General features: G+C 43.6%; 1 protein-coding gene across 1 annotated transcript; it reads right to left on the bottom strand.

The window, feature by feature from the left end:
* Window positions 1-440: 440 nt before the first annotated feature.
* Window positions 441-13,340, bottom strand: ARRDC4 (arrestin domain containing 4). Its single transcript, XM_080809293.1, has 8 exons — window positions 12,874-13,340; window positions 8,456-8,522; window positions 8,065-8,212; window positions 6,024-6,126; window positions 4,757-5,013; window positions 4,119-4,281; window positions 2,848-3,002; window positions 441-2,471 (listed from the first exon to the last, which is right to left on the bottom strand). Exons 1-8 carry the CDS (start codon window positions 13,160-13,162, stop codon window positions 2,415-2,417), a joined length of 1,239 nt encoding a protein of 412 aa, XP_080665419.1. The 5' UTR covers window positions 13,163-13,340; the 3' UTR covers window positions 441-2,414.
* Between the last annotated feature and the right edge of the window lie 257 nt (window positions 13,341-13,597).

Here is a 13,597-nt window from a genome sequence, read left to right as displayed (position 1 = left end):
TTCATTCCCAAGAATTCTGTTGCAATGTAGAGTTTTCTACATTCATAGAATAATTTCTTGATTATGAGAAAAGGTATGCAGTTTCAACCTACTGCTTAAGGTCAGATATACTGATACCAATTTGATAAGGCAAATCATACCTTTTACCTACTCTTTTAAGTGCTACAAAACCGGCTTTGCTTTAATTTTGTGAGCACATTTCATGATGTCTCTGTTACAGGTGATAAAACAATCCTAGTGAAGGATTCCACTGAATCGTTGGAAGCCAATTACTCAGGGCTTTCTACATGGGGCCAGATAACTAAACTTTCTTCCTTCATACCACTCTGCTTTGCTTCTTTCCCTTTATTTTGGTATCACGGAGATGGACAATGTCTTGACAAGGCATATAAAGCACAACTTAGAAGTCAAGAAACAGTTGAAGAGGATTTTTTTTTTTTAGAGGAAAAACAAAACCGCTTAGATAACACTTAAATACACATACCTGTTAAAAAATACACAAAAACAAAGCAAAATTTAAAAAAAAAAAGGCACTAAAAATCAAACCAGGAAATAAAGTTCTGTGACAATTTCAGTACCACAATTATTGGTGTAACAGTTCTGCATTGTGAATTTAAATAGTGGCTTACGATGAAAAAACTGCTTAAGATGCTTACGTGATTACAAAGAGAGGTATGTCCAGAAGGGGGAGAAGTATACGTTTACCTAATGCATGTAGAAAAATCCCTGATCAGATTGGCCAGCTAACTTCTAAATACAAAACTTAACCCTAGAGGAACTTTGATACTTGGGACTGAATATACCGACTGAAAGAAAAATCACTCGCTCTGGGGAATGAAGTATGGCATTCTGCATGGGAAGCACCAGGGTTTCTGGGTCGAACCCATAGGACATCGAGAAAACCAAAGTACTCGGCTGGTCCAAAATCTTTATCATGGGGATCCCTCCCCTCCTTTCCACTTAGGGTCCAGGAACGCTCTCAGCTCACGAAACCAACAACAGATGAAAGGAGAAGGGGTCATGTGGGCACAAACAGAAGGGGAGAGGGGGACGGTAAAAACACTGCTCAGACTTCTAGCAGCAACACAATCTTGTTGGTCGGAATATCCTGAGGTTAAATGATAATAAAATATTGCACCAAAACGATAAGGAAAGAAAAAAAAAATCACAGTTTAACTGGAACTACCGAAGAACTACAATTGGAGTAAGAGTGCACAGCACAGGGACTGCCGTCTGCGGGCGTCAGGCTCTTGGCAGGAATTCAGTTTGTCCTTTTTAAAAACCACGGTTATTTGGTTATTTGTACCCTTTTTTGATTTTGCATTTATTTTTAAATACCCTTTGGTAGACATCTATTAACTTCCATCTGATGCTAGCCGTATGGATCTTTCCGTTGGTCCACCTGCAGATTCAGTGATTCGGAAGAGGAGACTGCCACTGCCAGTTAGCGGAAACTCCAAACAAGGCCCATCAGGCCTGGACTTTTCAAAGGATTCTGATAACCCCACTAGAGGTAGGTTAAGAAAGGCTTTTGGGGTTTTTTTGTTTTTGGGGGTTTTTTTTGTACTTTTTTTCCTGTGTAGTTATCAAGGCAGTCTGAGGACATAACCTTTTTTTTTTTTCCCTTTTTTTTTTTTTTTTCCTACTGTGATCCTAGGTGAATAAGACATGGAGAAAATCAAACACCTATCCTACCAAAGTACTTAAAGGGGGTAAAAAGTCTAGCCTTCGACAAAACGTGTTCCCGTGCTGAAATTCATCTTTCCCCTCTGAACTGACATGCCTTGCAAGGAACCCTTCTCTCGATTTCATAATACTGTAGAGCTGATTTATAAAGTGAAACTGTGTCACCACATTAGGACCTCATCAAAAGGTTCTCCCAGGGACTTTAGTCCTATGGGACACTGTAAGAAACCACGAAGCCCCTGGGTGTCAGCGTCACAATGCGTCTTTAGAGCGGGCCTTTCCTATTGTGCTGCTACCTCCTTCAAAATCAAGGCTCCCAATGAGTCTATATTTCCTTAAAGCTTGCGGTAACTTCTGTTCCACTTGGAGAAACCTTTTTAAATGACACTTGCGTAGCGTTTCCACTCTCCGCACAGTCTGTTCTCTTGAGCACAGGCACCCTTCACTTACTCGGTCACCATCAGGACTTCCGGGACGTTCTTGTCATGTTGACTTTTCACATCTGCTTTGCTGCGTTAAAGGGGACACACAACCGTATCATCCGCTTGTGCAATGATCCTGTTGGCCCGCTGGGAAGTTCACATATTCTTTAATTTCTATCACCTTCGATCTGGATGTTCGTTTCTGTTCTTGCGCTCCTCTACTCTCCCTCTTTTCCAAAAAGGCGAGGTGGGGGAAGGAACTGATACTCGAATCTGATGATGAACACAGTGATTTCTGACACTTGTTCAGAGAATGAAGGAAACAGGCTGGGTCTCCTCAACATCAGGTGGATGTGGGTCAACCTGCGGAAGGAGAGAGGACCGGGCTTACTACCCCAGCACCCGACAAACGATCTCAGTGTCTATTTCTAATTATACGGTGGTTAGAAGCCAAGCTGCTTTGAGCCTATTAATAAGAAGCCCCAGCGGGTCACTTAAGTGCTCTGTACTCCACGGCCATAGAACACAATTTAAAGGCGATCACAGTACTCTATGGGCATGCTATCATTTACAAAGAAAATATTACAAAAGGAGGTAATTGGATCAGTGCCAGTCTATCATCACTAGAAGACTTTTTAAAGTATGTATCCCTTACTAATTAGGAATCAGCAACAGATGCTTATAAAGGATTATTTCCCGAGGGCATACTAAAAGTCTCATGTTCTTTAATTTTGCTTACCTCTGAATAAAGAGGCGGAGGCTGAAACCGGAATTCCTGTATACAGGCGAACATGGGACAGCATGCTTCCCCCTCACAGTTAGGGGGTTGGGGGTAAGGAGGCACATGTCGAGAGAATTCCTCCTCGGACACCACATCTGCATAATTTGGTGGCGCTGCGACAAAAACAGAGTCTCAGAAATCCATGCAAAAATTCATCACATCAATCTCCTCTGAACTCCTACCAAATTAAGAAATTTAGCTAAATTTGCAAACAATGGTCCCCCCCACCCCACCTCTAACGAGCAAGTTTTTGTGCCCATCAAGACAGAAAATTCTGCTGTTGTGAAATCACTACTAAGTTACTGTATTCTACTCTTTTTTGTTCAAAACTGTGAACTTTATTGATAAAAATATGATAATAAACTATAATTGTTCATTGATTTACTTTGCAGTTACCATCCTGCAAATTCACATTAATACTGGGCAAATAATACTATTTATATGTACACCCAAATTAGGCAATTATAAAAACACCTTCATTAATACAAGGTGGTACAAAATTCTGTGTGAACAATTCTTTGTGCAGAATGGTCTTGTGCATTCCAAGACACATAGCATCTCCACCTTCTGCTAACTAAAATGCCAGTTGGGCTCCAAACAACAAACACCCTCCCCTGTTTCCAAACCTCTCCTGGGGGGCACTACCATTCCTATTGAAAACTGTTGTTTTAGGCAAAACCTTCCAATAAAATTAGTTTATGATCTTTCCTGGGTCTGCAGGTCACAGGCTCAACAATACTCTGGAGAATGAGCCCTTTGGTCATTTACTTTCAAATCATCCCGACATCTAAGCTGCAGCGCTTCTTGGTATTAGTGTCCCCCAGTACGGATGTATCCGGGGACCTCTAGGTTGTCCTAGGTTGTGTTCTATTCTTCTAAGAGGTGTAGGTTATAGTGCAGGTGAGAAAAAAAAAAATCACTGAAATGAGGCTACAGAAAATACATAGCACTGTATGCTGATTCTATTTTGTGTTGTCTTACTGTTAATAAATGGGAATCGAGAGATGAAGACTATATTCTAGGCTCTGCCATCAGCACCTCTGTGTCTGGGATAAGCTAGGCTCTCCAGGTCCCCGCCAGGAAGGCAGTTTTGTAATGTCCAGTACTCAGAAGAGTCTGGAAAGCTGTGGTGGCGGGAGTCACCGTCGTCTGAGCACCGGTAGTCTTACGCGGTCCTCAGGGACCCTACGTTTAACACCCCACGTGGAAAGAACCTCCAAGCCTCGTACCTTCGGGCTGCTCCGGCAGAGTCAGCGTCAGCCAGCTCATATCCACACTGAACTGGCTGGCAATGCTAGAGTTTCTGCTGCCAAAACCGTGGTATGGAATTGTGCCAATCACTAAGGGCAGCTCGAGCATCAATTTTTTAGCACCAGGAATGTGAATATACACCTAATAGGTCAAAAAAAATAAAAGAAGAAGAAGAAGAGAGAAAGGCAAAATTCTAAGTGAGACCTCCAATTTATTTTTTCACAGAAGCAAGATCTTTGTTGCCTGCCACCACTTCCCCAAGAAAACTGTAAATGATCGTGACCAAATAAAATGAAGAACAAACCAGACGAAGAGCCCAGGAAATCCAGTGACTGCTCTGTGATGGGGAACGGTAGCCTTAACATACTTTACTGTAAGTGAGCACGGCTTACATAGTAATTATAAAAAATGAAGTCTGTGTTTTCAATATAACAAAGACCCTTAATGCACATTAGTTAATGTCCCCCTTACGGGGACAATTTTCGATTAAGAACAAAGGCCAGTCTTCACCATTCCGGGGTCTGCTGTAATGCTGACCTACAAGGACACTTCCCCAGGTATGACATGTGCATATTCGTGGGGATATATTTTCCATCATAAGGAGCTCTCCACTTACAGCTAAGGAATAGTCTACTCGGATAATGCAGCAATCCAGGATGGACGGAGTAACAGGTGGGATCTTCAGAGTCTTCCCATTCCACGTGTCAGTGCCCCCAGAAGCGATGTGGTTCCCTCGCACGTTGGCAACCATGTGCCGGACGGTCTTTGTTCTCCCACTTGCCAAATACGTCTGGGTTTGGAAAATAGCAGCTTTGGGAACAATCAGCCGAGAGGAACAATTCTCTATCTCTGCATAGATTGGAATGGCTTCTCCTAAAAAGAGAACAAAAACACCTTCAGAGACTTTTCAGAGAGTTCTTACCACGGTGGAAGAGAGCCGCTAACCAATTAAAGCAAAAGTCGCCACGTGACTGCGACAAATTGAGAACTTTGATGGAAAACTTGTATTGCGAATCTGCATCAGAGATCTGAGAATTCACTGCAGGTCTTGGTAGATACTGGCTTCTACTTATTGCATTATTTGCTTCTCTAATGTAGCAATAGTACGTTGCCAGTTCGAAAGATATGTAAATGACTAGCATCTATAAAGATTAAGAAAAGACCTAAAAATAAATGACCCAGTATTATGGTAGATACAAAATATCACTAACAAACTCATTAATGCCCAGCAAGTTAAAATCTGCCTAACAGAGGAACACAGACGTTGCATTTAAGGAACCAATGTGAAGGCATAAATGAAACAATGGGCAGAGCAAGTGACTTTCCCACCCCCGTTACGTGTCCACCATTCCACCATCTGTACCACATCCAGCCCCAGTGAGCTAGAATCCTGGAATGGAGGCCAGGCCCGGTGGACGGAATCAGATCCTTCACAAATGGTGGTTCCAGTATCCATCTGACTGTTCGGGAAGTTCCTGTTCTACGCACTCACGCCCTGTGTTTGTGCACACATCCCGGGCACGGGGTCAGAACGCCCCACAGGAGTTTCACGCCGCGATGGCGCTCTTCTGAGCAACACTGCTCCTGACATTCTTTTGCAACATCAAGTAAAGTGCTGGCATTTTCCCATTCTCCCAGTTTTAGACTTTGTCACTCAAATGAAAGGACCGAAGTCAGAAATACCAGGAGTTTTACTAGACTCCACTCATCCAAACAAAAATACGTACACATCCGTTATTTATATGAAAAACAGAAAGCCATATTATCCATGTTTTAAAACAGTTTGTACCTCATGAATTACAAAACACACTATTTAAAAATCACTTAAAAGTAGCTAATAACATGCATGACTCTTCATTTGGACTTTCAAACATTTTGCTTACCATTACAGTATCCTTTTCTTTCAATTTTGGCACTCAGTGAGACAGGACCAGACGTGAAAACCCAACAGCCAACCATTTTCTCTTGAGTTTTCAATACAGGGGTCTTGAAAATTTCAAATAATAACATGACTTTAATTAAACCAGTAGAAAAATCACAGAACTTAAAATTGCATCATTCTTTCTTAAACAGTTGAGAAGAAAGGTCTTCTAGGAAACAAAACAACTATTTCATCCTCATGTGACATATTAGGCAAAATACTTGCTAAAACATAAAGCATTAAAAAAAATCATTCTCTTTTTAGGAAAACTAAGATGAACTGTCAGACTCAAATAAGCTGATACCATCCTATTTTATCCTACAATCATTATAATTCTGGGAAATGATATACCTTCCCTTAAGGTAATGATAAAAAATAACAGTAGAAACTATTAACATGACAGAGATGTTTTTTTCTTTTAAAGACTTTACGTGTAGGTTAGGTAAAAGAAGAAATGGTATAAAAATCAATATTCAAAATCTTCTATTTGTTTTGGCATCTAAAATAAAGAAGCAGCAAATGGCCTTTTTTCCTGAATTCAGAAATGCATGATTAGGCAGAAATTTCAAGTGCCCATTATTGAGACTGGCTTGGGGTCCTGTGTGAGGACAGCACAACACGCCCACCATAATGGACCTACAAGGTTACTGAACAGACCTCCCCACCTTTAGCATTTAAAATGCTCCATTTAAAAGATGCACAAACCAAGAAAGCTCGTCATAAAACCCAAAGCTGCAATTTTTTTTACTTATAAAAAGAACATTAAAGGATTAGTAGTTTCTCTTTTTGGCAAAAAAAATAAAATCTCCCTCAATCATTTGCCACAATGGTCCCATAGCTTAGAAATAGTCACCTCCCCAATTCTAAGTAGTTCTAAAAGCACAAGACAGTATTGTCAATTTTCAAAAAAAAAACAAGACAAAAACAAAACAACAACAAAACCCAAGGTGTTACGTGGATAGTAACTTCCAGCTGTAAATGGAGCCTCAGCCTGGTCAGCTGGGTGCTGTCCCCAAGGGACCACGCAGCTAGAGTGTAACCAATATACCGCCACCCTCTAGAAGTGAACATTACAGTGAAGTCCATTCCATTTTCAAATGAAAATTGGGTGAAACACCTTTGAACTTGTTTTTTACCCTTCTCTTTAAAAACACTGGCTAGAAAAAGAAACCCCCAACACTAATGATACATCTTTGGAGCATCCGTATCATGATGGAAAGTTCAAATTATCCCAGTATTTTCTATGAAGTAAAAAAAAAAAAAAAAAAAAATCATTCATTCATATTTAAATGAAGAACCATTAGGTCCTCATAGCTATCATGAAAGTACAAGGTATAATTTTATATTATTTTGATAATATGGGTTTAGATAAAAGAATCTAGCTCATTAGCTCCCATCTTGCCTATTCTGTTGTTACTTACAGCCTAATCTTTCTTATCAGCCTACAGTATTTCTGGTGATGATTAGAAGTTCAATGCTTTAATGTGGCCAAATCTGTCATAAGGAAATGATAAGAGAAAGGCTCTCCATAGCAGCTGCGCGCACTTACTTAATGTTGGAAAATGACATGCAAAATGGAAGGATACATAGCATAATGGCTTGAGCCTCAATAACAGGCTGAGCTTGATTAATACTCTTCCATAATTACTGTTCCTCAACCTGCTATTATTGAAGAGTTTAGAATACCACCGCCCCGTGAATGTGGCCGCTCTGGGAAAAGTAAGCCCTCTCTGTGCGCATTAGTGTTATTAAGCCTTATTAATGCATTTCAAGCCTGTGTAACTTTTTGGCAAAAGCAGCCCCGAACAACGGAGACATAATCAATAGTATTAACACACACAATTTGTAATTTGCCCAACCTAGAATCACACATTTATCGCGAAGGCCCACGGGTTACAAGACTGTACCAGAAACTGACAGGACGGGCTAGCGCCGCATGGGCTTGGTGTACGCAGCACTACTGATGGAAGCGAGGAAGGGAGGGGAGGGGGAGGAGGACTCACTAGTAACGCTGGTGCGTTGACATCGATGTGACTAACAACCTGGAGCTCCCGCTTCACACTCTGGTCGGGTACCTTGGGTCGTTCCAAAACTGCCCTCACACAGTACTGAATACTTCCGTATTTCCCGGTGAATGAGGTTACTAAAGGTCTGAAATGCACCGAAGAGGTTAATTGAGAAGTTTATCTTTCAGTGAAACACTACTGGAAAAACACCCTTAAAGTGTTGGTTTGGGTTAAAAAAAAAATAAGAAGAATGTGAACAGGGGAAGTCTGTGAGGGGCTATTCAAGATCAACGGGCATCACTGAGCGTCAGAGATACTCCGCACCCTCCCCTCGGGACGGGCGTATTGCAGAGAAAGAAAATCATAATAGTAGTATCGTTTCACTTACTCAGATGGAAGTTGAAAGCTAAATGGAAATTCATGTTTTCCAGGCTGTAGTAAGAGGATGCCTTCACCTAAAAAAGAAAATACATTTTTAACTGAGGTTCCTATTAGATCAAGAATTTTCACAACTTAAGTCATATTTTTTAAAGGGTGGTTTCCCCTGGAGTATCCAGGATACTCCAAAAAGTACATTAATCTCTAAGATTTAGAGAATTAGAATGTCAATCAGTTTCTACCCAGTTTCATTAATTTCAAACCATATATATACACATACAGCTTCCACCTTTAAAGAGACCAATCACACAAGTATCAGAACCCAGAGGTCACATGCACATACACATTATGTATATACATGCACATATATGTATACATGCACACACCAGTATACCTGTAACATGTGTGTATGTACACATACACATTTGTTTGCCCACTCATAAACTAGCTCAAGTGTCCCAACATTATATTATAAACACACACCAATGCTATTACACTAATAGTATATGTTACAGTATACTATTATACTAATACGAAATACCGATATTAAAATGGATTTAAAGCTGATTTAGCAAAAAATGCATCTATTTATTTTGGGTGTACCATAAAAATCTGATTCTGTATTCCTCAGGCAAAAATGCAAAAAGAAGGTGAAAAATTTCCTTAGAATATTGTGAAGACTGAGTATAATTCCAAACAGCCAAACCAACAGGACAACTTACGAGGTAAGGGTCATGCATTTACACTTAAGCTCTACTAATTAATAGGTGGTTAGTTAATTGGTGGTTAAGTCAACATATAGAGCAGGGTCTGCCAAGCATAGCCATGACTCCTCCCTCCTAGTCTGGGCCTGGGTCAGCCAGCCGGGGTTTCTCTCACGCAGAGGCTTAGCCCCACTTGTCAAGGCCGAGCTGCAGGGTACAGACGGACCCTGTGAGGCCGGGGCACTGCTGGAGTTCCCGTGAACACACAAACAACTGGCATCATTCAGATCCAAAGTCAACTCCAGGCTGTCACGTGGTTCAGACAGCTCTGCCGAGATACTTAGAAACTTCCCCTTCACTTAATGCTCATCGATTCAAGTTCTGAACTAAACCCCCTCATTAAGGGTGGCACGATTCAGAGGAAGGAGTGGAACAGAGATGAGAACTTTCTTCAAGATTCGCCTGGTCAGTTGATACTAAAAACAGAGCTTCCTACTGTATCCATTCATTCAAAAAAGAGAGAGACATTTAAAAGGCTGGTAAAATGGAATATTTTTTTCACTTACTAGAAACAATTAACATTTCAACCTTGTACTTTCAGAAAAGAGGAATGCATTATTGGCCCATTTAGTCTTCTGAATCTGTCCCCAATTTTCAGTATGTAATATATTAGGGGGAATAAAAGTAAGGTATTTACCACTGAAAGGTCATTCAAATAAGAAACACGGCACAGGTAGGGGACTTGGAGGCAAAGTGAACAAGGGACAGGGACATGAGGCCCTGTTCAACCACAGTGATGAAGGCGGTCCCCAGGGCTCAGCTGTGCCCAGAGCTGCCCTCCCAGTGAGACTCAGCACTGTTACAGCCGTGCTAGAGAGTAAAAGGCTCCAGGCAATCCCGATGAGAGCTGGACTAAAGTTCTAAGTTACAATCCTTGGACTATGGAACATGACAAGCCGTGTCCTTTACAGTGTTTAGAAACGTGGGTTTCATGTGAGTTCAAACCTCACAGCGCTTAGGCAGCAGGCATGGTGGATACAAAGACGTGTAAGGTCAATCCTCAGACAGACCACAGGAGGAGAGGAGGCTACAGACACACAGAGAGTAATAAGCACAGAGTGCAGGAGCCCCGGGAGGGGATGGTACCTGCTCTGCACCTGAAAGCTGGCACGGAGAGGCGCAGGAGGGGGTTTCAGAGGAAGGGAACAGCATGAGGCTGGGCACAGTGGGCATGTGTGGAGAACAGCATTACTGGGGCTACTGAGAGAGAGAAAGTTCTCTCATCATAGAGAATACAAATGAACACAGGAACTAGAACATTTAAAACAAGATTTTCAATCACCTCCATACATAAATAGAAACACAAATGGAGAAAGTTGATAAACCTAGCTTATAGGATTTGGAATCAAATCTTCGTTTTCTTCCTTTCTCTTATGACTATTATTTTTTTGTTCAAAGTTTCACCAGCTGAATCATGTGCCCATTTCCGCCTCTGTTCTCATGATTCAGTACTTCTGCTTTATACACTGAGGACTACAGTGTCACAGAGAGGCATTCCAGGCACCAATGGTCTTACGGCCCGAGCTCCTCACTCAGGGCACTCAGGAGTCAGGGAGCTTAGAGCATCATTACAGAGTCAGAGACTTGGGCTCAGGAAGGTTCAGGGACTCCCACAAGGTCATACTGCTGGTGGGTGACCAAGTAAAACCAATTCTCTGTTCTGTCTGGTCTTGTCTTTTTACCATAATTCCTCAATAATTAAAAAATAAAAAAAGTGAAGAAAATCAATCACAACGATAGCAAGTAGATTAGATTAACAGTGCCAAACAGTTATCTAGGGAGGTTTCCTGAAAATAGATCTCATAGACACATTTTTCAAAAATCTAGATTTCTAAAAATCTCTTTCGGTGACTGAAATTCAGCTCGTTTTTGGAAAACAAATGACCCTGAGAGTCTACAATTATGTAAAGCTGCTAACTTCTTCCAAGCTACAGATATTACGAGTGTTGTTTTTTTTTCTCAGGAGATCCCCTAAAGCAAACTATGATTTTTTTAAATAAAACAACTTTTGCCGATATTTGGTATGATATCTTTTGAGAAAACAAGCTAAAATTTTTCAGCTTGTCTAGGCTAGAACATTCTATTCCATCAGAATGAAAAAGCAAGATCTAGCCTGTGATTCTAAACAGTATTTAAATGTCAGACCATATTCTACCAAAGCAATTTCTTTATTGCTAATCCCAGGTCCAACTGCTATTAATCTCACTTCTATTTACTCAGTAGTTATGGGCACAGAGATCTAGAGAGTCCAAAGTCCTGGACAAAAACCACTTTACTTCTCTCTTCCATGATCCTTGACTCCAGTCAGCCATCTTGAAAATCTGTGTTGTCCCAGCCATTGGGGGAGGCATGTGTGGGCTGATCCTGGAAACCACACTGAGGAGAGGGTCACCCAACACACTGCACTGGTGAATTCCAAAGAACACTTTGGTTCCAAATATGCTTTTTCCTCACTACAATACTTGGGATCACTGGATTCTCACATACCTTGAGGATTTAACTGTGAACAGTCTACGTCTTCAAAGTAGGAAAAGGCAAAATTGCACATACTATTTACTGTGTATAAGACACAGAAAAGGTTAAAACACTGAGATTGTTTATACCATTTTCTCCTCCTATAGATAAAAGCTGAAGCTGATTAGGCAGGAAGGTAAAATAGTTTAAAGTAGCTGCCACCAGCTTCATGAAGAGCGAGACTCATTGTTCCTAGTATTTTCATGATTAAGAAGATCAATTTTTGCATAGTTTTTATATACAATTCTATAAAATTTTATATTTATACACATAGTATACATACAGATGAAACAGCTATGTCATGGGTTGCCACATAAGCACTTGGAAAGACCTGCATTATTAACTGGATTTCACAAGAGTGGACTAGAAGTGGGTAATTGTTCCTCCCCAAACTTACAATACCCGGATCCCACTCTCTCAAAAGGCCTACACTGGTGGGGCTGGAAGGGGAGGGGGATATTGCAAGTTAACAAAAAGCAGCAAAGAATAAAAGACAAAATATAGGGCAGAAGCAGAACTCTTAAGTTACTCTGCTCCCAGAAGAGAGAAACCAAGTATGATGGTCAAGAAACACTTCCGCTGAACTCCTTGAACTACTTCCCTCTTCCCAAGACTGAGGTTTTGCTAATTCATCTTGAACCTAGAACGAGAGTCTACCTCCAGGATGGGAAGAAGGATAGGCCCATAAAACACTGAGCGCCAAGCAGGGAACCTCATCGTCTGATTCCGCTCTCCATCCCTCAGGCCAGAAGGGACAGGACCTAGATCCCCGGGTCTTAGATTTCTGACTGCTCATCACAGGTTCCCATGGCAACGGTTCATTCCAGCCGCGGTCCTGGAAGGTCCTGGGACGCCTGGCGCTGGGCAGGCCCAAGCGAGCCGGCCATGAGGCGCCAGGTAGACGTGCGCACTCCCCTCGCGGGATCGCCCCAGTGCTTTGCAATGGGGGACACAGGCATTGTTACCCTCCCGTCACCGGCCCCCAAACCGAGGCTCCGGCCACCAAGTGGGCGGACCCCAGCCCCGGATCCCGCCCCCACCCTCCTAGCCGGTGGGCATCCGCCGGCGCGCGCCCTCCCGGTTCCTGCCAGCCCCTCTGCGGAGCCTCCCGTGACCCATCGGGGACCCCGGGGTCGTGGCCCTCGCTCACCGGCCGGGGGCTCGCGCAGGCTCAGGCGCACGTTCAAGTACTCCACCTCCGAGGCGGCGGCCGGGGATGCGGCGCCAGGGCTCGGGCCCCAGGCGGCAGTGGCGCGGCCGTGGGCCTCCAGGCGCAGCGCGCGCAGGGCCACCGGCTCGGCCGCCTCCAGCAGCACGTGTCCCGCCACCGTCTCGCCGCTCGAGTAGCAGCCCTTGCGCTCATCCTCGAACACCAGACCCAAGCTCTTCACGCGGCCCTCGGAGCCCACGGCCGCCGCGGACCCCGCCTCGCCGCCCATCCCGCCGGGAGATGGGGCCGCGCCAGGCAGGTCGGCAGCTGCCGGGAGCCGGCCTGGCGAGCTGAGCGGCGCCGCTGTCACGGGCGCCCGCCGCACTCTGAGGGCCGCTGCGGCCGCTGTGCGGTGCCCGGTGGAGCCCTGGCGCGCCGCGGGACCTATCGCTTTAACAAACCCAGGTGGGCCTGGACAGGGGCCGGGACAGCCCACCTCCGGCGCGCTCCCATAGGCCGGCTGTGAGTCCCGCCTCGTGCCGATTGGTTGTAAATGGCTACTGAGTCATTTCATAGGCTCTCCCACGCACCGGATGGCGCAGGTAGGCAGTGCGTGATCAGAAAGCAGTGACCAATCGGGGTACGCAGGCGTACACGTGCACAGGCCGCTTATTGGCTGGAACAAGGCACAGTCCTGGGGCACTGACCAATAGTGAGGCGGTGC

This window comes from Martes martes (assembly GCF_963455335.1).
Source record: "Martes martes genome assembly, chromosome: 7".
Taxonomy (NCBI): domain Eukaryota; kingdom Metazoa; phylum Chordata; class Mammalia; order Carnivora; family Mustelidae; genus Martes; species Martes martes.
Note: the sequence above shows the minus strand (reverse complement) of the source record. Positions and strands in the feature narration are given on the sequence as shown.

Coding starts and splice junctions, on each gene's coding strand:
- ARRDC4 (XM_080809293.1), bottom strand. CDS start 13,162: ATGGGCGGCGAGGCGGGGTCCGCGGCGGCCGTGGGCTCCGAGGGCCGC. Junction 8,523..12,873: donor CCTGCGCGAGCCCCCGGCCG/GTGAGCGAGGGC, acceptor TTTCTTTTTTAG/GTGAAGGCATCCTCTTACTA. Junction 5,014..6,023: donor AAGAAAAGGATACTGTAATG/GTAAGCAAAATG, acceptor TTCTCTTTTTAG/GAGAAGCCATTCCAATCTAT.